This window comes from Molothrus ater, chromosome 14 (assembly GCF_012460135.2).
Source record: "Molothrus ater isolate BHLD 08-10-18 breed brown headed cowbird chromosome 14, BPBGC_Mater_1.1, whole genome shotgun sequence".
NCBI lineage: Eukaryota > Metazoa > Chordata > Aves > Passeriformes > Icteridae > Molothrus > Molothrus ater.
In genome coordinates, this window is record NC_050491.2 from 2,143,295 (window position 1) to 2,169,956 (window position 26,662).

Consider the following 26,662-nt stretch of genomic DNA (forward strand, 5'->3'; position numbering starts at 1 on the left):
GGCGGCGGGCATGTGGGACCGGCTGCGGGGCAGTCGGGCGGCGGGCGGCGGCCGGAGCGCGGCCGCGATGGCGCAACGCGACGAGAAGGTGCCGGCGGCGGCGGCGGGCGAGAGCGAGCCCGGGGCCGGGGCCGGGGCCGGGGCTGGGGCCGGGGCCGGGGCCGGGGCTGGTGCCGGGGCCGCGGCTGAGCGGGGACAGAGCGGGGTCGCCGCGCCCTTCCAGCCCCCCGAGGGCGGCTTCGGCTGGGTGGTGGTCTTCGCCGCCGCCTGGTGCAACGGCTCCATCTTCGGCATCCACAACTCCTTCGGGATCCTCTACATGATGCTGCAGAGCGACCTGGGCGAGGGGGAGAAGGATCCGGCGCTAGAGTTTAAAACAGGTATGGGCTCCGCGGCCCCTTGGCCGGGCCGGGCAGGGCGTGCGGAGGGTGCCCGAGCGAGCGGAGCGGGGATGCCCGAGCGGAGCGGGGAAAGGTGCGGCGGCGGGGCCGGCGCTGCCTCCCGGAGCTGGAAGCTCCTTCACGGCTGTGTGGAACCTCGATTGCTCCCTGCCCCCTCTATCCTCGTAGCCGTGGCTATATTTATCTCCGACAGCATCATGTGTTTCTAAGCTCCGATGTACTCAATTAAAAGTAATTCGGCTGAAAACACGCCCTTAGCTTGTCCTGCCGGTGTGTCTTGGGGTAAAGCAGAGCAGCGCTGGTGAATCAGCTGCTGGGTGTGAGCCACCCCCTCTAGTTTTCTTTATTATTGTTCCATTTTATGGGTTTTTCAAGCTGCCTTGTTGGCCGGGGTGGCTCCAGGAGAGCATTTGCCCGGCTGCCGCGCTCCTTGCGAGCCGTGTCCATTCAGCGGGACGGCCGGCACCGGGCAGGGCTGGCAGCGCCACCTGCGCGGTCACTCCGAGGGCAGCGCGGGGTCTCCAGCGCTTCACATCCCTGCAAAGCAGGAACCATGGGCTGCAGCCAGCTGTGTGTTTTGGTAGGACGGACAGGCCCGGCCAGGGTGCAGACTGGGTAGGGTTAATATGCAGAAAAGGGATGTTCTTTGCTGCCAAGCCCCTGCTGTTGAAGTAGACTTGGCAGAGGGACACCAGGCTGCCGGCGTGGTGGTCCCAGCTGGACACCGGTGTTGGGAGGCCCAGCCTTGTCCCAGGTCCTGCTGTCCCCCTGGCAGATCACATCCATCCTCGTGATGGACACCCGTGGCCCTCCTCACTCTCATCTGCCAGGTGGAGACGGGCACTTGGCGCTGAGGGCACCTGCCTGTGGTGCTGTTCTGATCCTGGGCAGCAGCCAGCAGCCAGGAGCGTGCTGGGGAGCGATGGGTGCCAGGGCTGTGCGAGGACCTCAGAGCCTGTTTGGGGACCAGCGCTGCCCGCGCTCCCTCGCTGGGCTGGCACACGGCCGGCGAGCGCGGCGGGATGAAATTCATTACGGGATCCACCACATGTAGAATCCCAAATTAACTCCCTGATACTCTTACCAGGGAAACGATGGGACCGTGTAATTACGGGCACTAACGGAGTGCCACAGCGAGCTGCGGACGTGTGGCCAGCTGTAATTAGGGTGATTGATGGGCTGGGAGTGTGTGTGTGTGTTGTGTGTGTGCGCGCATGTGATGCCCAGGAAGCTCATAGTGTAGCTCTGTGTTTCCTGCTGCCTGTGATTGTATCTAGAAAGCCTAAGGCAGGGCTCTAAAGGTAGAAGCGGTAACAAAAGAAATTAAATACTGCAAGTTCTGGTGGTTTAAAGGCTCTGTGCCCAAGACAGAGGTTGTAGGAGTCAGCATCTGCCTCTTGCTCCTGCCATCTATTTATTTAAGGCTATGACCGCACAGAGGCCTCGAAACAGAAAGGCGTGTGGGTGTGCGAGGTGAACCCAGGCTGGATAATTAAATTGCCTGGCTGACGAATATCTGCATTTTGGACTGGGTGCTTAATGAAGAGGCCGTTAATGACTGAGGTCGTGGTGAGGCTGATCCATCTGCGGCACCTCCGGGGCTGCAGCTGCACGGGCTGGGGCTGAGGGCAGCGGGGTGCAGCCCGGAGCCCCCCTCCAGCCCTTCCTCCCTCGCTCCCACCCCTCCCCGCTCAGCATTGCATAATTTCCCCGCGGCGCTCGTTTGCGTGCAAACATAATCAGGAAAATATCGTAGCTCCTTTCCAAGCGCTAAGTGATGTGGCCTTCCTGAAAAGACCGGTGCTGTCTGTTTGTCCTCTCTCGTCACTCTGAGCCCGCCAGCTGCAGGCAGCAGCCGGACCCCAGGGCGCCCCTCATCCCCAGCCAACAGGGAGCAGGCTGGGAGGACGAGGATCCGCTCCCCGCTCCAGCAGCGGCATCCACTATGGCTGTGGGCACGGCTCAGCCTTTTGTCTGTGCTCTTAAACCTCCTCCAGGTCTCAGGGAGGTGGGTTTCTATCAAACAAGGGGTTTGGAGGCAAAATGGGGAGAAATGCTGTCAGCTGGTCAGGCATCCCTTTAAAAATAGGGTTCTGTTTATGCTGAAGCGGGTGCTAGTCGGCACTAAACAATAGCCGCCCCGGCTATAATTATCAAGGTTTATTTCTTGTTTGCATTGGTCACGTTTTCTCGCGTTTGATCTTGAGAAACGCAGGATCCGTGGAGTTCAGGTCTGGGGTCAGGCTTTGAAAACAAACCCTGTGGCAGCAATGCATCGAATGCATAGGCTCCTGTCTTTAAAGAAATATACTGTGCTGCCTATGTCAACAAGCACGGCGGGCTGGGGCGGGCGGGTGCTGCGCCCACCGCGTGCCCCTGCCCCGCGGGACGCCAGCCGGGGCCTTGCCGAGGCTCACTCTGTGCTCTGCCTTTGTTTTCTTGCGGGGGGAGCGGAGGAATGCTGAGACCGGAATAAAATAAATAATATACATGTGAGCACTCGGCCAGGGAAAAAAAATGCAGCTTTGCCGGGGAGGTGTTGAGTGATGCTCGAGGGTGTTTGCTGGGAGACGAGCGGTGACGTTTGCCTCCGGTTGTACAGGGCTCGTTCCGGTGCTGAGGGATCCACGGATCTGTGGCTGTCCCAGTGCCGGTGCCACAGTGAGGGCTGACACTGAGCCAGCCCAGCACCCTCATCTTCCTCAGCTCCAGAGTGGCAGCACGGTGCTGGTGAGCATTGACTGGGCATGAACCTTCCCACCTCCGTGTCTGCTCTGCCTCTGCTTGGTGTGCCCCAGCCTTGGAGAGGGGACCACCAGGTGGCTTTGTCCCTGATCAGGGCTGTGCCCCCAGCCAAGGAGCCACCCAAGGGTCCCAGAGGGAGCTCCAGCTACCTGGGCAGAGCCAGGAGAGTGACATTTCTTGGTGCTTCTTGTTCCTACAAGCACATCCTTGGTGCTGTACCTGAGGTCTGGAAAGCCCCAGTGGGACAGCCTGCAGAGGCACACAGATTTTGGTTGTTTTTTTTTTTTAAATATCTATTTATCTTTTTCTTCTCCCCTCTGCTTTGTGTCAATATCCCAGGTATAGATTAACTCTCTTCGATTAATATTTAATGTTTTGGGGCCTGGAAATGGAACTGAAAGCTTTTGGAGAGATGGCCTGAGGAGTTGGTCGGGTTTGGCTGCAGCTCCTCTGAGTGCATCTCTGTGTCTGTCAACATCCCCTGATCTGTGTGCAAGAATTTGGGGAACAGCTTCTCCCCTGTAGCCCAGCTCCAGACAGGGAGCAGAGGCTGCTGGAGCTCCCTGTGCTCAGGGAAGCTGGAATGGAGAATGGACCACAGCCCATGAGTGACCAGATCCTGAGGCCAAGGCAGGACTGATGTCACCTTTATTCCTGAATTCCCATCTCTTTTGCTGGGGAATTTCTTTGTGCTGGTTTCACATCCTTAGGACAGGTGAGCACAGGTGGAAAAGGCTGGTTTTACTCCAGCGTTGTAATGAAGGCTTGGTAAGAAAGAGCAAGGCAGGTTTTTTGAGAAAATAAAGCATTTCAATGCTAACAGTCATATGAAAGAGGGGGAGGAGAAGCCCTGCACTCCTCTCTGGTCTGAAGAAGATTCTGTGGGTGGGTGAGCGTGGCTGGAGCTTTAGGAGCTGGGAAGAGAAATCCCAGTGTAAGGGTAAATCACAGAGTGCTTTGGGCTGGAAGGGACCTTAAAAATCACCACATTCCACCCCTGCCATGGCAGGGACACCTCCCACTGCCCCAGGCTGCTCCAGCCCCAGTGTCCAGCCTGGCCTTGGGCACTGCCAGGGATCCAGGGGCAGCCCCAGCTGCTCTGGGCACCTGTGCCAGGGCCTGCCCACCCTGCCAGGGAACAATTCCCAATTCCCAATCTCCCATCCATCCCTGCCCCCTGGCAGTGGGAGCCATTCCCTGTGTCCTGTCCCTGTGCAGCTCCCTTGAAGCCCCTTTAGAGAAGGGGGAGAATCTCCTCCCTCAACCTGTTGGCCACGTTGCTTTGATTGCAAGAGGTAATCCTTGTAAATGATCCCAGCTAAACTGGGATGATGGGGTCACTGTCCATTGCTGGCCTTTTGCAGGCTCCCATCTCCTGAAGCTGACACTGTGGTTGTCACCTTCTTACCCAAATCTGCAGGATTTGGAGCTTTCACCAATTACCAGGGTGCTATTCTGGCCCCATTTTACAGCTTTATTGGCCAAGAGTGCTGTGGAGCTCAGCATTCCTGGGGCCTTTCCCGTGTCCATCCGGGCTCCCAACCCTCCTCTAACCCCATGGAGGGATGCACTGACATGAGCAATATTTATGTAGCCCAGATGGGGATGTAAATCCAGCAAAAAGAGATAAAAAAGACGTTTTTATTACCTTGCCCTGCAAGCTGGGGAGTACAAAGGGCAGCACAGAGCTTTCCCAGATTTACTGGGGGTTTCCCATGGTGGGATTCCAGCGTGCCAGCACCAGCCTCTGCCCCAGCCTCTGTTTTGGGAGCTGGAGTTTGTGACTCCAGGGAAGCAGGGGGGAGTTTCAGAGGAACTGGGGTTTTGCTGAGCTGATTGCAAGGTGCTGTGTGAGATAAAGCAGCCTGAAAAGCAAACAAAGCCCAGTCATGTTGTTAAACCTGGTTCTTGGGGCTGTCGGGAGCGATTAAGGTTATTAGGAGGCCGGAGTGCTGTTTCTAAGGGAGGTTCTTGTTTTTCAAGACTGCAGGGGCCCTCTCAGCCAGCACATTTGCCATTTTAGTGGTTTTTAATTTACTTTTAAGTGTCCTTCACCAGCCAGCCAAGAAGATGTAAGGCTGTGTTTCCTGGTGGCCATTGTCCTTGAATGGTGGCAGCTGCTGTGACCTCTCTGTGGCCTGGGAAGAAGTGGGACATGGAGCTGTGCAGCTGGCTTGGAGTTTTTGGTCCTTTTAGTTGCAACTAAATGAGCAAAACCACCTCCACTTTGTGGGGTTTGGATCATAGGTTAAATTTTGAAGGTGCTGAGTTGCAAATCCATCGCTGAGACTGGCCTGGGAGCAGGAGGAGGATGAGGAGGAGGAAGAGGGATTGGAGGGTGAAGGGGTTGGTGCTGCAGATCACAGGGCTGGGAGGGATGTGGTGGCACCAAGTGACAATGGGGTGTGATGCAGAACAAGGCAAAGGAACCATTTCATTTCCTGTTTTGGGGAGAAACCCACAAGTTTGACAAATCACTCTTTAATTTTCTTAAAACCCCTCAGCAGCTGGAAACTGCCCATCAGCTGGGATGGTTCTCATCCAACAGCTTAAACCAGACCTAACCCATCAGGCTGGGCCAAACCCCAGAGCTGGGAGGCACCACTGACCTCGCTGGCAGTGCCCAGGGGCTGGCTGGGCATGGCTCTCGTGGGCATTGTCACCTGCCCTGGTGACAGCCCCTCTGGCTCTCTCCCTGCTTATGCAGAGTCTCCAGACACGTCTGTGCCAGGGATTGTCCCACTTTTGAGGCAGCACTGTCAATCACCCCATCCCACCAGTGTCAGTCTTCCAAAAGATCTGGTGGTGTGATGGGGACCACCAGGATCGGTGGATGTGGAGCTGAATTCCCTGTAGGGCAGTTTGGGGAAGGAGGAATCGCCTGGGTTTGGGGAAGGAGGAATCACCTGGGTTTCACCTCCCAGGGCTGATTTTTGTACCCCCTGGTGTGCATGGGGGAAATTCCCTGGGGGGGGCAGAAATCCAGCCCCGCTCCCCTGTGCTGACAGGGAGGTGACCCTGGTGCTGCTGTGCCTGGCAGGATTTGGCACCACCTGGACATGAGCCCAGAGCAGCCTTTTGCTGCTTTATCCCACTCGCTCCTGGGGACCTCAGCCATTGTGGCATATGCCATGGCCAGAGGAGGTGACGCGCGGCTGTTGGGGACATCAGCAGTGTTTGGGTTGGTGCCACGGGCACTTCCAAAGCTGTGCCCCCTCTCTGGAATCAAATGAGGCTCTACCCTGGCTCCACAATCAGGGAATAGTTTGGAAAAGGCCTCTAAGATCACAGAGTCCAACCCCATTGGTGTTCTGCCCACTGCTGGCTGCTGTCCGGGTGCCATAGGGAATTTTCTGGCACGTCACCAAATACCTGGGTCTCTCCCACCCACTTTTTTGGAATGATCACCCTTCAGGGGCTTCTTATGAGCGGGTCAGAGCACGGAGGAGGATGCAAGAATTTCCCAGCTGAGACAGAGGCCACACACCCTCATCTTGCAGCCGCTGTTTTCCCTGAGGAATCACTTTTCCCCAGCTCTCCACAACCTCGAGCCTGTGCATCCCATGGCATCACCATGGCAATGGGCAGCAGGAGGACTGGACACCAGTCTGGCACGTGTGCAAATTTGCCGCTGCAGGGATTTGTTTGGTTTTCCCTTCCTCTTCCTCGAAGGATTGACTGTTCCCTATTGCCAGGGAAGGAGATGCTGCCCTTTGGCGTTCAGCCCGGCGGACAAAGGGCTGCTGGAGAGGCGTGTGCCAGGCTGGCCGTGCCCGGGGCCCGTGTCCGTCTGTCCCGCCGGGCGGTGCCGTGCCCGGAGCTCTCGCTTCTCCCTTTGGGCGCATCCAGCCCGAGACAGTTGGGGCGGTTGCAAAACCCACATGACGTGCGCTGGGAATTGCTGCAACACGCTCGCAGGCGAGAGCCATCCCAGCCTCTCCCGGCACCTCGCACAACAGGTCCTGCCAGCTCGGGGCCGCGGCGCTGCCCGCACGCCCTGCCCGGCCCTGCCCTGCCCTGCCCTGCCCGCGGCTCCCTCCGGCCGCTGCCCCGGCCTCCCTGTCTCGGAGCTCTGCAGCTCATTGCAGCCCCGAGATACGCGAAAAGTCTCTTCTTCAGACCAGAGAGGAGTGCAGGGCTTCTCCTCCCCCTCTTTCATATGACTGTTAGCATTGAAATGCTTTATTTTCTCAAAAAACCCGCCTTGCTCTTTCTTACCAAGCCTTCATTACAACGCTGGAGTAAAACCAGCCTTTTCCACCTGTGCTCACCTGTCCTAAGGATGTGAAACCAGCACAAAGAAATTCCCCAGCAAAAGAGATGGGAATTCAGGAATAAAGGTGACATCAGCCCTGCCTTGGCCTCAGGATCTGGTCACTCAGGGGCTGTGGTCCATTCTCCATTCCAGCTTCCCTGAGCACAGGGAGCTCCAGCAGCCTCTGCTCCCTGTCTGTTTCAGCTCACACGTTCGAAGAGTGAGTGGAAGTTCTTCAGTTTTCGGTCTCAGAGTTGTTTATTGTATCCTATCTATAAAAGTTTTTCTCTTGTCCAGCCGAGGTCTGCTCAGCAGGACAGACAGAGGCACACTGCCTGCCCTGGGGTGGTGATATTTCTTTATACTGCAAACTACATATAACATGTTTACAATTACTTTCCAATACTTATCATCTATGTTAGACAGTGAGTTTCTATTCTAAACCATTCCCAAAGTGCCAACATCACAGCAGAAGATGGAGGTAGAGAAGAAGAAGAAAAGCTAGACACGCCCAAGTCCCTCTATCTTGTCCCCAAAACCTCTATTCTAAAAATCTCAAAATCTACTTTTTCACCCAGCGATTATTTTATTATTACACTACTTAAACTTCTGTGGCTTTCAGGTCTTCATACAAAGCTGGCAATTTGCTCCACGGGTCATAATCAAAGCCACAGGTGTCCTGGGCTGTGTGCCAGGGTCTCTGAGCCCCTTGACAAAAGTCCTGGCAGCTCTGGACACCCAGAGAGATGTGCTGAGTTCCAGCACCCCTGGGTACAGCCCGCAGGCAGGGTGACACGGCCCGGCCCTGCATTCCACCTGCACGTTTGCTGCGTTTTTCCCCCGCCCTGACCCTTCTAGGTGTAGATCCCTGAGAAATTTCCTGGTGCTCGAGCTTGCCCCGTGTCCCCAGTGCATCATTCGAGAGCTGGAGCGGGGTGAAACACGGGCGAAAAACCTCGGGGAGAGCTGTTGGGTCACAGCCCTGAGCTGGAACTCACCTCGGGCATCCTTGGCAGCCGTGCTGTGCCACGCTGGCCTCTGTGCTCTGAGCAGCCCAGCGTGCTCTGAGCAGCCTCCCGGCCCCCTGTGGGATCACCGAGGGGACACAGCGGCAGGAGGGCAGCCCCAGCTCCCCCTCGGGGCTGTCCCTCACCTCCATCTCCGCAGGGCACAGGCAGAGGAGCCCTGCACCCCAGGGAGCTCCCACGAGCTGCGTCCCTGTGCAGCACCCAGAGCCAGGTGCGGAGGCTGTTCTGGGGTCAGCGCTGCCAGCAGCATTGTTCTGGGAGAATCTGGTCTGCAAAACCTCACACTGGAGGAGATGAGCTCACAGAACCCTGCTGCTTGGCATCTTTGGGGTTTTTTGGCTCTGATTTGGCAGCTCGTGATGGGTTTTGCTTGCTTTGCCGAGGCTGGGTTGGATGGGGCTTTGAGGGAGCTGGTCCAGTGAAGGTGTCCCTGCCCGTGGCAGTGGGGTGGGACCTGGATCTTTGCAGGGCCTTCCAACCCAAGCTGTTCCAGGGTTCCCTGCAGAGCAGCTGCCTCTCAGGGCTGGCAGCCCCAGCTCTGCAGGGCCCAGGCACTCCCTGCATGGGCTGACTTGTTGGGCTTTGCCCCGGGCAAACACCGGGGCCCTGCTCAAGGAGAGAAACAACCCTACCACAGAGCCTGCAGCCAGGAGCCTGCCCTGAGCACCCACCCTGGGGACCAGCTGAGCTGGGCACCCCCGGCCAGCCTGCCCAGTGGCATCCCCAAAGGCCCTTCGCTTGGTCATCTCACACCAGGCACCAAAACAAAGCTTTTGTTTCAAGATCTTGGCCCAAATTTGTTCACCCACAGATTCTGTGCGTAAAAGGGAGGTAAAATCCTTCCCTCCTGGGAGGATGTGGGTGTTTGCCAGGGAGCCAGAGGGGGTTTTTGGGCAAAACCTGTGCTAAGCAGGGGCAGCTCAGTGAGGTGGGAATGAACCTGGAGCCCAGTGAGGTGGGAATCACATCTGATGGCAGCTCCTTCAGTGAGGATTGTGCCTGCCATGCTCCGTCTGATTCGAGTCCGATGGAAAAGTATCATCTGTGATTAAAGATTGACGGTAATTACATAATGGGTATGCACCAGATGATGCCCAGACAAGCTCCCTCCTGGGATTTCCCAACTTTTGGAGTGTTTGCAATCATCCTAAAGAGCTTCCTTCTACCAAGGGGAGGGAGTAATTATTGATTTTACAGCAGCACCCAGCGCAAGGCTCAGCAGTGGTCACCAGAGCCAGGCTGCGGCCACCCTGCTTGCCCTGATAGCTCTGGGGCATGGTCAGGTACAAGAAATGCATCCCCTCAGCCTTGCAATGGCAATAAAATATAATAAAATAAAGGAGAACAAAAAAATAAGGGAGTAAGCTGCTTTTTGGGTCTGCTGGCACGGCGAGCAGAGCGGCTGCAGCCGTGTGCTTGCGCCGTGACCGGTGACGAAAAGGCAACGTCAGGATGTTCTTGATGGTGGGCCAGCTATTAATCCGTGTGTTTGAGCAAAACCCAGTTTGTTTCTTAAGGTTTGTGGGAGTGGGGACAGCTGGGGGTGTGGGGAGCTTGTCTGGGATTAAAGCTGCCTGAGAGCCAAGCACGCCAAGCTCGCCAGCCCGGGGAGAGCTTAATTAAAGTCAACGGAGAGCATTTCCAAGAAAATAATCCAGGGTTTCTAAACGGGATATTTTCATTCTGGGCCCAGAACGTCTCCTTTTCCCTCTTCGGTGTCAGCTTTAATAAAACAAAATGAGATCTCCAAGAAAAACAAATTGGAGCTCTTAAAAGGCACTGGGGAGATAAAAATCAGTAACAGTGTTGCTGGTAACACCTTGGGTTATTAAAAGGGAAAGAATGCTAACGATGCAAATCGCCTCTGCCTTTCTTGTGGTTGCTGCCCGGTGGGAGCCTGCCCACCCTGCCAGGGGGGCACGGGCACGGTGCCCCTGGCCCTGGGCTGGGCTCAGGGGCACCAAGGCTTTGCTGGCCAGGGGATGGGGCACGGGTGGGAAATGCTCACACAAGGAGGATTTTGGAATTTTCTTTCCTGAGGTTCTGGTGGCAGCTCCCAGGGTCAGGGGTGGTGTTGAGGGCAAGTAGTAAAAAGCTTGGAAGAATGGCAAGGAGCAGGTTTCAGGGGACACCAGACTTTGAAACAGCTGAAATCAGGGCTGGTGGTGTTGGGTGATGCCACAGCCCATCTGAGCTCCTTTAGAGGTGATGAACATGTGAATGGAAACAGCAACTTGGGCTTTTTACGGCCTGAGAGCAGCTGGGTGTGGCTTTGCTCCTCATGCCAAGGCACCGGGCTGGAAAAGTGCGGTCACTTGCTCTAAATGCAGTGCCCCAGCATCCCAGGGGTGCAGCTGGGCCCCACACTGAGGGATGCTCTCACAGTGCCTGGCCCCTGGCAGGCTCTCCCTGGCCTCCTGCTGCTCCCCAGGATGCTGGAGCAGGGGTGTGGGAAGGGCTGGGGGAGTCCCTGGGGATGTGGTTTGGTCCCTCCGTGCTCTGCCTCTGCCTCCCCACAGCCAGAGAGGACTCAGAGCTGCCCCTTCTGTGCTCCCATCCTGGCCAGGGCTGCCCCTGCCCTGCCTGGGGCTGGGCATGGCAGTGGTGCAGGGCACAGGCACAGGGCTGGTGCTGCTGCCCCAGGTCCAGGAAGCTGCTGTAAGTCCTGTCTGTCCATCTGTCCAGGAGAGGAGAATCCTTTCAGACAGGGTGGCTTTAAAAGGCCCAGGGTGATGAATTTGAGGCCAGCTCCTGCTCTGCTGCTGGACCCAGCAGCATCAGATAAGCCAATTACAGCTTTATCACTTAATTGCAGAGTATAATAATAGGAGTGGTATCAGGATAGGCCGTTGCCAAGGAGGGGATATCAGTGGTGTTGGGTTTTATATTTGTTTTTTCAATATAAACTCGTTGGAGCCTCAGCACTGCTGGAGGTTTGAGGTCTTTGTGAGGCTCCTCCTGCCTGTTCCCCATCATTCCCCCACCCAGGGGGAAATTCAGCATTAAATAAAAGCTGTGCTGACTCTCCTGATGCCAGGGCAGCTTCTCCAGAGTCAGTGAGAGCCCAGCCTGGGAGGGGAAGGGGTGAGGACTGACAGGGATGTTGTCAACAGCTTTGTGGACAGCTTTTCCCTTGCACCTTGGCAATGAGATTTCCATCCCTTGCAGGTTTTTCCTGTCCTGCCCAGCAGGTGTGGGGTGCACGCTCAGGGCTGCACGAGGCCATGGGGCTGATTCTGGGGGTCTGGATGCCCTTGGGAGGGACAGCTGGCAATGAATCCTAATGAATCCCTTTGCACCAGGCTTTTCCACCCTCAGTGTCACACGTGAAATGCTCCATCACCGCCCTGGAACCCAGATGGGAAAATGAAAATTTTATATTTGGCAACTCTTCCGCAGCCTGCTGGGGTGGTGTGGGAGAGGTGAGAGACGTTGGCTGCCATACCCAGAGCTCTGCTTGTCTCTGACTCACGTGGTCCCATTTTCCACCCTCCCTGTGCAGCCATCGAGGAGGCTGAGCACTCCCAGTGCCAGGATTTGGGGCATTTCCCCACCCAAACTGGCCTGGCTGGTGCTTTTCTGCCTTGAAATTGGGGATTTTCGAGACCCAGGGTGGGTTTCTCACCAAGAACTGAAGTTTTGCCTTGCTCCTCCTGATGTCTGCAGGGTCAGGTGGTAAAAACTCAGGTGATCTGGGGGCAAGGGATGGTGTCAGGGGCTTTTAACTGGGACGGCTGAAACTCCCTTGGGATCTGCATTTTGGGAGAGAACCTTTATTAAGGGAGATTCATATAAAATCCAATGTGTTGCCCAAAGCTAAGAAATCACGGCAGGTTTTTTTAAAGCTGTTAAACTCTGCCCTGCTTCAGTTCATCAACCAAAGCATGAACCAAAGAGCCCTGAGAGGAGGCACTTCAGGTCCTGCTCTGACCCCTGTGCCGGGCTGTTAACTCCTGCTGGCCCATCCTAATCTCCATCTGCAGATAAGATTAGCCCCAGCCTAGTTTGCAGAGCTCCTTTGCTTCCCTTGGGACAGCATCCTCCCAGCCCCAGGGTTCCCAGCCCCACCATCTGCAGCCTCCCCCCCGCCACAGTTTGTGTTCCACTGACCTCATAAACAAAAATGACGCAAAACAAAACCCCACAAAAAACAATTTTTACAGCAGGCTGAGTTTTCCTACTCCACAAAGGCGGTTGTTTAGATTTTTATTGCCGGATGAAGAAGGAGGACAGAGATAAAAAACAACCCTAAAAGCTGCTGGGGAGATGATGCAAGGCAGAGCAGCGTGGAGAGCGATGTCTCTGAGGGCTTTAATGTTTCCTCTGCTTCCGAGTCAGGAATCAGCTCTTGCAAAATGCCAGGCTGACTGCAGCCCCTGGCCACGTGCTGACACTTTCTGCAGCAGATAATTCCTGCTTTATCACCCTCCTGAGCCCTGGAGCTGGGCAGGATGATGGGGAAGCAAGCAAGCAAGCAAGCAGGATGTGGGGCTGCTGTGGAAGCAGCAGGTTCCTGGCTGGGTTCCCCGTCAGTCAGGGTGAGGAGTCGATCTCCTTTGCCATTTTCTTATGAATGAATCAGTTTTGGCTGGGCCTGATGGTCAGACTGGTTCAACGAGGAGCAGCTGGTATCACTCACTAGCAGAGAGACACCAACCAGCCTCTCCCTGGCTCTGCAAGCTCCTGTGATCCTGACAGGCCTGGGGCTGACAGGCTCAGCTCCTCCATCACCCCCTTCCCTCTCTGCTCTGGGCCTCTCCCGGCTCCTGGGCCTGCTGGAGCTTCAGGGACACTGCAGAACCAGCGTGGATGCACCCAGGGCCCTGCACCCCGAGCCTCCTGCCCTCCAGGTGCATCAGTGCTGCAGCAGGGGGGTGTTCAGGGAACACTTTCAGCTCCAGGTTGCTGTGGGGAGCACAGCTCAGCTGTGTGTGCTGTTCCAGTCCTTGGCCAGTGGAAAATTCTTGACATTTTGCCACGACTTCAGCTGGAGCAGTTGGGATTTGGGATTTTGGGGCACAGGGGCAGTGGTGATGTGTGGCTGCCTCTGCTCAGCCCTGTTGTGAGGATCTGCCATGGTGTCACTGCTGTTCCCCTCATTGCTGGCACCCAGCAGCCCTGTCCTGCTCTGCCTGTCCATAATGCCACCCCACAGGTGTGTGCCAGCCCTTGGGCAGGGATTGCCCTGTGCCAGGGTCCCTGCAGAGGCTGAGGAACCTGATGATGCCTCAGGAGCAGCATCCCTGTCCCTGGTGCTGTCACAGAGCAGGGTGGGCTGGTGTCCTCAGCTCATCCCCATGGATCCCTGCTGGGGACAGCGCAGGGTTGGACCCACCCACGCTTGGGGCTTTGCATTCCAGGGCTGGAATGGCCCCTCACACCCCTCCATACCCCAAAATCCTGGCAGGCTCAGCTCCACACTGCCGAGTCCTCTCAGTGCCTGCTGTTCCCTGTGCCCCTGAGCACGGATGGGTGAAGGGGGAGCTCAGGCAGCTGAGAACAGGGCTGGGGACTGTGGGGTGTGCTCCCTACAGCAATCCCACCCTTGGCACCTGCAGGACAGGATGAGTTTTGTAGGGACAGGGTAATTTTGTAGGTTTTGATTCCCACTCTCACCCCAAAAATCCATATTTCCATGGGGAGGAAGAGGAGGCTCCCTGGCCACAGAGATGTGGTGCAAGGCTTTCAACCCCGACTGGCAGGACCAAACCTCCCCCAGTAACTGACAGAAGCCTTCATTAACCTGCCCTGTTGTTTATTCCCATTTCAAAGCCCCTGATGCAGCAAAAAGCAAAGGCTTTTCCTCAGGAAAGCACATTAATGTTTCACCTGCCTTCAGAGCCCTTTGCCACCGGGGCACCTGGCGTGGTTGGGGCTGTCCCCAGTTCCCCTCGCTCTGTTAAACATTGTGTGGCTCCAAGGGAGCCCTGCCTGTGGCTGTCGTGTGGGCTCCAGCCTCAGGGGCCTGGTTTTTAATTTATATGCAGATGTGAGTGTGTGCATAGATCCACAGAGGGATATTTCTGTCTGTGGATCCCACAGAGGGATATTTCTGTCTGGATCACAGATCCCTGTCCCAGGGGCAGCAGCAGGAGCTGCAGGGCTCGGGGTGGGTTCCTGGGGTGGGGATGGGAAGCAGGGGCTGATCCTGCTGTGCCCCCCTTGCCTTGGCTGTGCCTCTGCCCCTCCTGCCTGCAGCCCAAAGGGCAGGGCTGGCCCTTCCCAGAAGCCACCCAGTGTCTGAAAAACTTTCAAATGAGAGCAGGTCAGCCAAAAGTGACAGCCCGTTGGCAAAGGGGTGTAACCTGCTTCTTGCTGGGCTAAAAAAAAAAAAAAAAGTAATTAGATAAAATACAGCTGGTTTTCACTTTCCTTTAGCGGTCAGATTTGCTTAATGACAGCTTGATCTATTTTTCTGAGATATCCAGTTGTTTTCAAATGTTGTCTTTAATGTAAGGAAGCTCCAAGAGATTAAAACCACATGGATATTTTACCCTTCTCTTGCCCTCTGGGTGTCTGGTTCAGTGATGTGTTGTGTTCTTTTTCCTGGTCCCTAGGCTCCAGGAGCACTATCCAAAGGTGCTGCTCTGTGCTGCAGAAACTCTCCAGTGTTGGGGCAAGAAATAATTTCCTGATGGCCACCAGGAGAAGGGCCCAGATGTTCCAGCACGGAGCTGTTTGGTCCCACAGACTCTGTGCCTGCCCAAGGGCTCTGCCTGCTTAAAAACGTCTTTTCTCCATTTATTTCGATTGTTAAAGACATTCTGTCAGTGCAGGAGGCTCTCCAGGGTGGTGCAGCCATCACCTGGTGTCCCCTGTGCCCCGGGAGGGTTGGGGCTGAGCCCCGGGACAGTCTGGGGGACAGCTGAGGTGGGAGAGCCCATGGAGGGAGGTGTTGCCTCCTCTGAGTGAACCCTGGGGGCAAAACAACTTCAAACTTGAAAGCCACCTGGCCCAGCCTGGGGAGGGGCCTCCCCTCAGAGAGCACCTGGAGCAGCCACCTCCATTTTCCCTTGCATATTTCCAGCCCCCTTCATCGTTTGGTATTGGGCAGGCTTTGTCTTCGGGGAAATTTGGGCTGTGTTGGGTGGAAGCAAACAAGTAACATAACTGAAATATTTCTGGTAATATTGGGGTGGGTGGCTCTGCCCAGGTGCCACAGGGGAGGAATCCCAGCCCTCTCCATTTCAGGGTTTTTGCTCCAGTGGGGCTGGGGCTGAGGTTGCCACAGAATTGTTTTGCTCTGGAGCTTGGAGGGCTCTGGGGGGTGGCTGTGGGTGGGGGTGGCTCTGGAGATGATGCTGCAGGGCAGAGCCAGCAGGGAAAACACAGGGATGATTTCTTCCAACCCCGCTCATCCTGGGGATGCCCCAGCCTTGGCTGATGGTGTTTGGGAGGTTTGGCTCTTCCCACACCACGCCCATCCCCATCCCCACCTCACAGGACAACAGAATCATGGAATATCCCAAGTTAGAAGGGACCCTCAAGGATCATCCAGTCCCACTCCTGGTCCTGCACAGACACCCCAACAATCCCACCCTGGGCATCCCTGGAGCCCTGGAATGGTGTCCAAACACTCCTGGAGCTCTGGCAGCCTCGGGCATTCCATTCCTTGGGCAGTGCCCAGCACCCTCTGGGGGAAGAACCTTTCCTGATATCCAGCCTAAACCTGCCCTGACACAATTTCATGTCATCTCCATCCCTGCCCACCTCACAATGTGAGGGATTGGGCTGGCTGGGAGATGTGGAGGAGAGGAGGGAGAATATGCAGTGCTGAAACCTGGGCTGGGGCTGGTCCTGAGGGGGCACAGAAGGTGCATCACTGCCTTCAGCTCCCTCAAAAATTGCAAAACCCAAGGTAATTAACCATGTTGTCTGTCCAGTGAGGGGCAGGGTGCAAAGTGACGCTTGGAAGTTTTGCAGCAGGGAAAGTGTTAGATGGGAGAAATACTTGGAGTTCAAGTATTCAGGTCCTTGTCTAGGGGAAGGTTCATATATATATATATATATGTATTAATATATATATTAAACACCATGTAGGGATTGAAAAGATCTGTTGATGAGGCACTTGAGACATGGTTTAGTGGTGGGCTGGGCAGTGCTGGGTTGGCAGGAGGACTCAGAGGACTTTTTCAGCCTAAACAACTCCATAATTCTATGATTCCAAGACTGGACATGTCCACCACCAGAGGGTTTGGAGAAAAGGCTGTGCAGAAATCTGCCAGGACTGGGAGAAGGCCACAGATGTCCTGCAGTGGCAAGTATTTGTCTAAAACCAGTGCCTGGGCGGGTGAGGAGCTGTGGCCAGGTCTCCTGGGTTTGGTGTCCAGCCTGCTGGGACTCTGCCCTTAATGCTCAGGGCTGGCAAAGGGCTGAAAGTATTTTTCTTTCTGAGTATCCCTTAATTAGCTGAAAGGGAAGGCTGTCAAGTACCCAGCCGGGAAGGAAAAAGATCTTCGTGAGCCTGTGACCAGCCCAACATTTCGCCTCCATTTATTTTCCCTGACTTCTTTGTTTTCCCCTTTGAAAAAAAAAAAAAAGAGTGTTTTTCTCTTTCCTTTCATTTAACTGCTATTTATTTGCTGGTAAGTGGAAGGAATTCAGCTGGGATCAGCCTGGCTCCTGCCAGGGCCTGGAGTTGAAAAGTTTCCATGGGGGAGATGTAAGAGCAGAGCAGGGGGGTTGTTTTGCAGCCACCGCCGGCCCTCGCTCCGCGGGTCCCTGGGGCACGGCCAGCCAGGTTTCATGGGTTTAATTCTCCTTTTGTCACTGGGATGTTGACAAGTGCCCGTGGGAGTTGTGGTGGGAGGAGCGTGGAGCTGGGCCGTAGGGTTTCTTCTTCTTCTTCTTCTCCTCACTGTTAATGGGAAACAGAAGATGGCTTGGGAGAAATTTGGCAAAGAGGGAAACTTTTCTGTCTCTTCCAGCTTGGAAAAAAGTTTCCTTTCTCACCCCTGTCTCACCGCAGAGGGAGGAGGTTCCCAAACACAGCCCAGGAGGGGTTGGTGGGAGCGGGGCAGGGGAGGCAGAAAGTGCCCAGTGATTTCACAAGGATGGAGCAGCCTTGGGCCACCAGATTTGTTTTGGGAGTGGAGCCCAACCTGCCTCCCACTGGTGGCCAGGATTCATCTCATCTTCTCCCCAAGGCATCAAGGGCTTGGGATGCTCTAGGTGAAACAACACTGGGGATTTTTGGGATCCTGTGTGTCAGGTGTGATGTCACCATGTAGATGGAGATGCAGTGGTGGATCAGTGATGGACACTGGCTCCTGGAGGGATGCAGATGGATTCTGTGCCTGGCTGGAACATGAATCCCTGACCTCGGTGTGAAGAGCTCTGCTGGCTTTGCCCCTCATCCTGGATTGTGAGCCAGAGCTGCTTCACCATCTGCTCTGAGCTGGGCTGGCTGGGAGCCACAGCTCCACATCCCAGGGGATCACAGGGTGGCCAGGCTGCTCCAGTGGGAGCCACAGCTCCACATCCCAGGGGATCACAGGGTGGCCAGGCTGCTCCAGTGGGAGCCACAGCTCCACATCCCAGGGGATCACAGGGTGGCCAGGCTGCTCCAGTGGGAGCCACAGCTCCACATCCCAGGGGATCACAGGGCTGGCCAGGCTGCTCCAGTGGGAGCCACATCTCTGTGTCCTGGTGGATCACAGGCTGGCGGAGATGCTCCGGCTGGGAAAAGCCATGGCAGCCACTCACATGGGGCAGCTGGCAGGGCAGGGACTGCTCCCAGAGTCACACTCCAGCTCTGTAGGACTTTCAGGTGTGCCCCCAAACGCAGCAGCACTCACCTGGATCACAGCCTGGGAAATGGTGGCTGGCCCTGGCTGAGACACAGCCCAGCACTGCTGGCCCAGCCCTGGTGCTGGTGCCCTGGCAGATGCCTTCCCCCTTTCCTCCCTCCCTTCCCCTTCCATCCCTCCTGCCCTGTTTGTGAGCAGATGAAACATTGAGATGAGGCTCAACCACCCTGGTCCCTCAGCTGCTCAGTCCTCCCAGTTATCTGTGGCTACAGGAACTGGTTACCAGTACAAACCTGCCAGTAACATAAGGTGGTCACAGTGGGGTTCAGAGGAGATGACACATTTTGGGGCTGGAGAAGCAGAAGGGGGTCACACCTCACCGCTGGGGACAGGGGATGGCCATGGTGGAGGGTGAGGGCTGAGCTGTTCCCAGGCTCTGTGACCTTGCACTGGTGACTGCAGGAGGTTAATCATAGTCAAAGCCCAGTGAAGTTTGGCCAGGTCATGTCCTTTTCATTTTATAAGGTGGATATTGTGTTTATTGCCCTGCTGGAAATGGCAGAACGTGGAGCAGGCAGTGGCAGCCACTCAGGACCCCCTGTTGGGCTCTCACTGCCATCTGCACCTGGAGCTGGACAGAGGGGAAGGATCTGATTTGCTTTGGTCACCCAGTCCCAGCTGGGAGGTCCTGGGGCTGCTGTGTTAGGAGATTTTGGAGAGTGTAACTCCTAAATCACTCCACTTTGAGCCCAGGAATCATGAGACTTGGGTTTTGGCTTCCACTGGTGAGGGCAGGTTCTCCAAAACAGAGCTGGGTGCTTTTGATGGGTTCTCCACGGTGCTTTTCCCATCCTCCCACTTCAGGGCTCCCACCCTTCAGCTGTGCTGCAGGGGGAACATTGGGGGGGCGTCACAACTGAGGAGAAAAACCTGTGTTAAAGGAAGGGGAAGATGGATAAAATCAGGAGTTCTGGTCTTGGCACCGTGTGTTTGGGAGGGCGCCGGGACCCGGGGGCAGCCGGACCCTGGGCCGGTGCCGTGCTCGCCGCTGGTGTCCTGATGCTGGAAGGAGGTTTTTATGTATATATATAAAAAATACTTTCTTCTCCCTGTGGGTGTGTTTTGAAAAGGGGCTTGGGAACAATGAGCATTAACAAGCAGATAGAGAATTAAATGCAGGGTCTGAGTCTTCAAATGTGTGCACATTTCAGAGCGCGTGTTTGTGCCAAGACAAACTCCGTCAGGAATAAACATCGTTTTACATGAAAGGCTAATTACAGATTGGTGCTCCGCAGGTGGGAGGAGGGAATTTTCACCAATTAAAATGGAACTTTTCTGTTCTTCACAAAATTGCTGGATGAAAATGCAGCCAGGGGCTGGCGAGGCGTTTGACAGCGCAGTCAAGGGGGGAGATGCTCATTCCCAGGATTTGTTTTTTCCTCCCCAGTACTAAAGAGCCTTTGCCAGTTCATTCGGGCAGGAGCTGAGGGAGGGAACTGGTTCTGCCCAACAGCAGCTGAACACCAGGACAGCCCCGGGCTCTCACACAGGGAGATGGGACATGGGCAAACAGGGTCCAACCCAACATCCCTTGGAGTCACAAACACCAGGAGAGCTTGGAGTAACAAGATCCTCGGCCTCCTTGGGTGTGTAGGTCATGGAAAGACGTCTGGATGGGACATGGCCCTCATTGAGGAGCTGCAGCTCCTGTTTGTTGGGTAACTTCAGTGTGTGGTAGGTGAATCATCCCTCAAAAATTGCAAGCCAGAGGCGACGCAGAGAAGAAAAACCTTCCTGGCCTGTGGAGTGCAGTGCTGGGAAGAAAACTCCCGCCTGGGCACATGGTGGGTTTCAGCTGCAGAGCACATGCTGCCTTGTTGCTTTTGGACGGATTTCACAAGAATTTGCTTTTCTGGACCAGCTCTGGAGCCTCCGAGGCTGAGGCTGTGGATGGGGAGGATGTGATGCAGCCCAGAAACCAGCTCTAACGCCATTTTGCTCTAGCCAGGGCTGAGTTTTATGGGTTTGGAATGAAATGGATGCAAAATGTGGCTGGGACCAAGTTTCTCTGGGATGTTGAGCACAGGAACCCCAAGCAAACACTCCATGCCTGCTGCTTGCCAAGTGAAACCACAGATTTGTCTCCATCTCTACTTAGTGTGGCCACAGGGCAGCTCATTTTGGGACTTTTCTCTCACATAAGCTGAGATCTGTCACTTAGTGGTTACATGAGGTGGCCTGGGCATCGTCTCTTAAAAGTCCCCTGCGTCCTTGAGAGAGAGGGGAGGCAGAGAGACACAACCAGGAGAGGTGTGGTGGGGTTTTTAAAGCAAAGTACATTCCCAGCCTGCTCTGCTCCAGTGTTCTGTGCTCCCGAACCACTTCAAAATTGGTGTTTTAAAACTCCCCTGTGGCAAAGACTGGATTAGCACTTGCCTGGTCTGATCTCTGGGAAGCTGTTGCCTTATCCATGGCCATGGGATCATGGCACAATGACAGGAGCTTCCACTTCTACAACATTCACATATTTCCTTACCCTCTCCTAATACCACCATGAACAGGGCACTGAAAGGGTCTTTAGCCAGACCTGGCCTTGAATAATTCCTCTGAATAATTCCATTTATTCCAATTTTCAGGCTGTTGTGGAATTGTTTTCAAAAGAGGGGGGGTGGAGGAGAGAGGTCAGCCAAACCTGATAAAGGAGGACTTTGTTCTGAAGCTTTAGGGTATGGTACCAAGCAGGGCTTGCTATACAATTAATGAGTTTAGCTGGCTTTGAGCTGCACGTGATGCACAGTGGCTGCCACCACAATGCCCTGCCACCACCAGCTCCCATCCAGAGAAGTCTGGCTTCAGTTTGGTGCTCTTCAGCCTTAGTCTGGGGTTCTTCAGCATCAGTTTGGTGTTCCCCAGCCTTGGTTTGGGGTTCTTCAGCATCAGTTTGGTGTTCCCCAGCCTTGGTTTGGGGTTCTTCAGCATCAGTTTGGAGGGTCCTCAGTTTGGGCCTCCACAGCTTTGGTTTGGTGCTTCTCAGACTTGGTTTGGTGCTCCCCAGCTTCAGTCTGGGACTTCTCAGCATCATTTTGAGGCTCCTCAGCATCACTTTGGTGTGTCCTGGTGTTGGTTTGGTGCTCCTCACCTTCAGTTTGCTGCTCCTCAATCTCAGATTGGTGCTCCCCAGGTTCAGTTTGATGTTCCCCAGCTTTGATTTGGGGCTTCACAACTTTGGTTTGTGGATCTCAGTTTGGTGGTCTCCAGGTTAATTTGGTGTTCCTCAGGTTGTGTTTGGGATTCCCCAGCGTTGATTTGGGGTCCTTCATCTTCAGTTTGGGGCTCCACAACTTCATTCTGGGCCATTTTGGTGCTCCTCAGCAGGTTCAGTTTCTGCTCCCCAGCTTCAATTTGAGGTTCCCCAGCTTCAGTTTCAAACTCCTCAGCTCCATTTTGCTGCTCTCCAGCTCAGTTTCCCGCCCCACCATGCATCGTGGTGGCTTCCTCAGCTCTGACTTTTGCATCTGCCTTTATTTAAGCCTTGACCATTCATGCCTGGGACCGGCTCAGCCCGCGGGGGGTGTTGAGCACATGGGGCTGAGCCGCTGGGAGCGGTTCAGGCTTCACTTTGAGACACAAGGGGATGACGCAAATGGCTCTCCAAGGGCACGAGATGAAACAGCTGCTTGGTTTTCACTCCAGATGTGCCGTGGGAGCCCTGCCGAGGGGGGCACAGCCGCCTGCTCCCCCACAGCCCCCCCCGGGAAGGGCCACCAGGTTGCCTGGGCTCCCAAAATCGAGCCAGGTAGGGCTGGGCAGGGCTGTGAAGATGCGCGACAAGGTTTGTCACAGCAGCCTGGAACGAGTCAAAAAGTGATTTATTTCTTGTAGGAGAGGTGCAGGAGGTGAATTACCTTTGGCTGCCTCATCTCTCCTCTGAGAAATGCCAGGTGCCTGGGGAAGGTGACCCTGTGTGCATCTTGTCCCCGGCCCCTGTCCCAGCTGCGCGGCGCGAGCGGGAGAAGCCGCGGGAAGCGAGGGAAGACACTTCCTCCAGCGGCGGATCTGAGCTCACCTCCTGGCCCTTGATCCCTCCAGCCTGGGCTATGTGGGTCAGCGGGGAAGCACAGCTGAGAGCGACGTCCCTTCCTCCTCTCTCCCTGGAGATTTGCTTTTAAAGGAACAAATAGGTTTGACTTCAAGTGCTGCAGTTCTGATTTTTTAATGATGTTTTTTGGAAACAATTATCTAAATACCAGCTGGGTTTGGATCTGGATCTCAGAGTGGTGAGATTTTCTTCCTTTCTCACCTTCCTGCTCCTACCTTGCTCTGCTCTCAGAAACCTTTTTCTGCTTAGGAAAACGTCAGCAACGGGGGAAGTTTGTCATCCTGTCAGATGGCCCTGCTGGAATGAAAGTTGGTCTGGTATCCAGGTGGGACCACCTGGACTGACCCTGAGGGCCCTGCCCACCATGAACACACAGACATGGTGCTCACAGCCCTCAGGGACCCCTCAGCATCACCAGCCCCCCAACCCCCTCCTCTGCTTCGAGGTCCCCAGGAGCTTTGTCACCCACTGATAGGAGGAGGAGAAGGTGACCAAAGCATTCCTGGTCCCTCCTCCCTTTGGGCACAGCTTGGTGCTCTTGGGCTGGTTGGCAAATGGGTTGGTGGGCAAATGAGTCACCTCACCAGTTTTCCCTCTGTCCTGAACCCAGGGTGGGTGGTGTTGGGGGAGATGGATCTCCCCAGGTTGGGGGAGATGGATCATCCTGGCCATGCTATTGCAACAGCTGGAAGTGTCCAAGGCCAGCTTAGATGGGACTTGGAGCACCCTGGGATAGTGGAAGGTGTCCCTACCCATGGCATGGGCTAGAACTAGATGATCTTTAAGGTCCCTTCCAACCCCAACCCTTCTGATTTTATGATTCTGTGATCTCTTACACCATTGCATCACTGTTCCCCTTGGAGAACTTCAACCACTGCATTCCCTGTCATGTGGAAGGCCACATTGCTTTGCATCAGCCACCAGCTTGGCTGCCTTTGTTGTGTCAAGGTGGGAAGGAAGAATTTGTGGAGCTTTAGCTGGAGCTTTCCGCTTTGTGTGAGAGCTGCTGGTGGAATGTTCTCCTTGGTCAACAACTCTGCTCCAGCAACGCAGCACCAGCCCTGCACTGAGCTCTTCCCCTAGCCCAGAGCATCCCTAGGACCACCAGGAAGGTTCCATCAGCTCTGTAGGTGGCTTGGGCTGAGGTGGCAGCTGGGGCTGGTGCTGTCCCCCAGGCCCCTGGAGCAGGGTGTGTGCCCTGGGGGGGTCCTGGCTCCTCAGCTCCTTCAGTCCCTTCAGGAGGGGCTGCAGTGGGAGCAGGGTGGGATGGACAGCTCTGGGTTTGGTGTAACTCTCAGTGCCAAACAGGGTCAGCAGAGAGGTGGCTGTCAGGGAGGGACAACACACCTCGAGTCACCTCTCATATCAGCAACCCCCAAATCAGAAGTCATGTGCATTTCCCCTCACCAAAAGCAGAGTGCTTTCATGCCTTTTGGGTTTTTGGTTTTTGTTTTTTTTTTTTTTTTTAATCTAGAAATATGGTTTCTTGAAACATTTTGAGTTTCTCTCAAGACATCTCTTGCATGTCATCTTTCAAGTTGTTTCTGTCAAGACTCCCCTGCTGTCACCAGCCAGGTCCCCCCATGGCACCCATCTCCAAAACCCAGCCCCTACAGCTGGGGCTGGTTGGACTCACAGCACCCTAAACCACAATCAAGTCTTAACCCGATCCCTGTCAAAGTTCTGGCAGCTCCTGAGCTCCTTCCAGCCCCATCCTCAGCTGGATTCTCTCCATAGCTTCTTTTAGGATGTGCCTGATAAGCCTCTGTGCCTCATGTGGGGGCTTGTCTGTGTGTTTCCATATCTCGCCCAGCTTATCAGCCACAGAGGGTGGGAGGTGTGGCCAGGCTGGGAATTAACCACCCCATGCAAACCCTCTGGAAATCAGGAGCAGAAATTCCCCCCCCTTTTTCCACTGTGGCTTTAAACCAAGAGGTAACTTTGCAGCGTTGGAGAAGCTGTAGGAGGGAAGGTGCTGAGCCCTGCCTGGTTTCCACTGGAGGAATGGCTGCCTCTGCCCTTCACATCCAGCAAAGTCCAGGAGAAACTTCAACACCACAGATTGCCCAAAATAAACCCTTCTTTCCCTGGAGTTGATGCAAGGATTGTTCCCAAAGGGGTGGGTTTGGGGCTGGGCTTCACCTGAGCCCCATTTCTTTCCCAACCTGTGCTCTTCTGCCATCTCCTCCCTCCATCCTCGCCCCAGCCCAGGTGAATGGAGATCACTGGGGATAAAACAGGGGGAAACCTGTGCCCCCCTCTGCTTTGGTGTGAATCACGGCGGGATGGGAGCCGGCACCGAGGCGGTTTTATGCTGCCCCCAGGTTTTGCCGAGGTTTCCTCCCAGCGCTGGAGCTGGCCCAGCCCTCCCGGCTTCCCGGGGCTTCGCTGGGAAGCGCTGGGAAGACAAAACCCCGCTCTGGAAGTGAGGCTATTGTTCTTACTAATTTTAACTGGATGTTCTTCCCCAAGCCTATTTTTATTCATTGCTTGTGGTAAGCCCTTTCTCTAAGGTAGAGCAATTTGCCACGGGACTCTTTTTTTTTTTTTTTTTTTTTGGTGTGTTTACCAATTTTAATTGAGAGATATCTCCTTTTTTACAAACCCAGAGCTGGAGGAGCTTTTTAAGCACCCGTTGCTGAGCCTCCTGCCCTGGGTTTGCTTTGATCTCTGCAGGTGAGTGTGCATTTTTGGGGCCAGAGATTGATCCTGCCTATTTGCATGTAAATCCCCAGGTTATTAAGATCCGAATCTGGCCCTTTAAATGTAATACTCCTCTTTATGCTTTTATTTCCGCGTTTCTTAAAGTAATTTCCAAAAATAACAAACTTCAAACATGACGGGGCCATCTAACGTTTTACTGCCTTGGCTGGAGTAGAAGGAACATTTCTGGAAGTATATTATCCAATTTAACGAGCCTTTCCCATCCTGGCGTGGCTCCCACCCCTCACCCCCTCTCGGAGCTGCTTTGGACGGCTCTTTGGACCCGTGCCACCTAATCCTATTAGAGGGACTTTGGTTACACTGTGCCTTGTGTTTGTAACCAAGAAAATCAGCTGCACAGGGGGGTCCTCTCCCTTCCCGTCTCCCATCTTTTTGCCTGGAGTTGAGATGAGAGCCCAGCCAGTCCCACGAGGTTCCTGCTCAGCCTTTGCTTTTCATTTTATTGCTCCACTCTGCATTTATTAAGGAAGATTTTGAAGTAAATTGGGTACTTGTGAACTTATAATTAATTTGGAAGGGTCAGCTCTTCCCAGCCTGGGGAGGGCTTCTTTGTGTGGTCCTTTTGTGAAAGGCAGAGGTTGGAGAGGCTGTTCTATAGCTGGGATTTGCTTTTAATAGGGACCTGGCTATTTTTTGAAGATCTCACGGCTCTGGAAGGATCATGAGGGTGTTTTTATGCAGGGATGTGATGAAAAGGTTTGCAGAGCCCTTGGCTTGGGTGAAAAAAAACCAACACAAACCTAAAAAAGGGATAAAAAAAGGTAAAAGGACCACATGTCCTGGGGCTGTGCTTGGCAAACCAGAGCCAGCACCTGGAGCTTGGAGATGCTCCAGGAGGTTCCCCCACTTTGGTGCCAGGTAGGGCTGGGAGCCCCTTGTCCCTCTGTCCATCCCACTCTGCCCCACACACCACCCAGGGGACCTCTTGCTTCTCCTCAGAGCTGTTAGAACTGAAATTCTTTTCCTTACCACATTGCTTTTCTTGAAATCCAGCATTTCCTCCACAAAATAGTCACATAAACCTTTAAAAGGAGAAGGTGGAGAGCAGGGAGAAGACGGGGGATGAGAGGAAATGGCCTCAAGTTGTGCCAGGAGAGGTTTAGGTTTGATATTAGGAAAAATTTCTTCACTAAAAGGCTGGTCAAGCACTGGCCCAGGCTGCTCAGGGCAGTGATGAAATCATTGTCCCTAAGGGAATTAAAAACCATGTGGATGTGGCACTTGGGAACATGGGCTAGTGCTGGGCTTGGCAGTGCTGGGGGAATGGTTGGACTTGAGGATCTTAAAAGGCTTTTCTAACCTTAGCAATTCTATGATGGGCAAAAAAAAAAAAAAAAAATCTGTGAATAATTAACATTTCTGGGAAAAAAAAGACAGACAGACAGTGGTTTTCTCTAGAGTGGGCTGGAAGGAGACAGGGCATGATGGTCCCACTTGGGCATTGCCTGGCAAGGTCAGGGGTGGAATTTAACCTGGGATAAACATGTGTCTCCATCAGCTCAGCTGCAATGAGAATCCTCACTGGCCGTGGGGAGAGGGGAAGGTGAGGATGCTGACTCTGGGGAGTGAGGGAGGGGAGGGTGATGTGCTGCCTGGGAATGCAGGGCTGTAGCTCAGGACAGAAACCTCTCCCTGGCCAAAACTGGGGAGCAAAGGGCTTG

General features: G+C 54.6%; 1 protein-coding gene across 1 annotated transcript in view; it reads left to right on the forward strand.

Annotated features, from left to right (window-relative positions):
- The window catches only part of SLC16A2 (solute carrier family 16 member 2), a 41,600-nt gene continuing 14,938 nt past the window's right edge, over window positions 1–26,662 (forward strand). Inside the window, exon 1 of the mRNA XM_036402055.2 lies at window positions 1–380. Coding sequence (XP_036257948.2) covers window positions 11–380 — 370 coding nt within the window. The 5' untranslated portion in view covers window positions 1–10. The remainder of the gene's footprint in view (window positions 381–26,662) is intronic.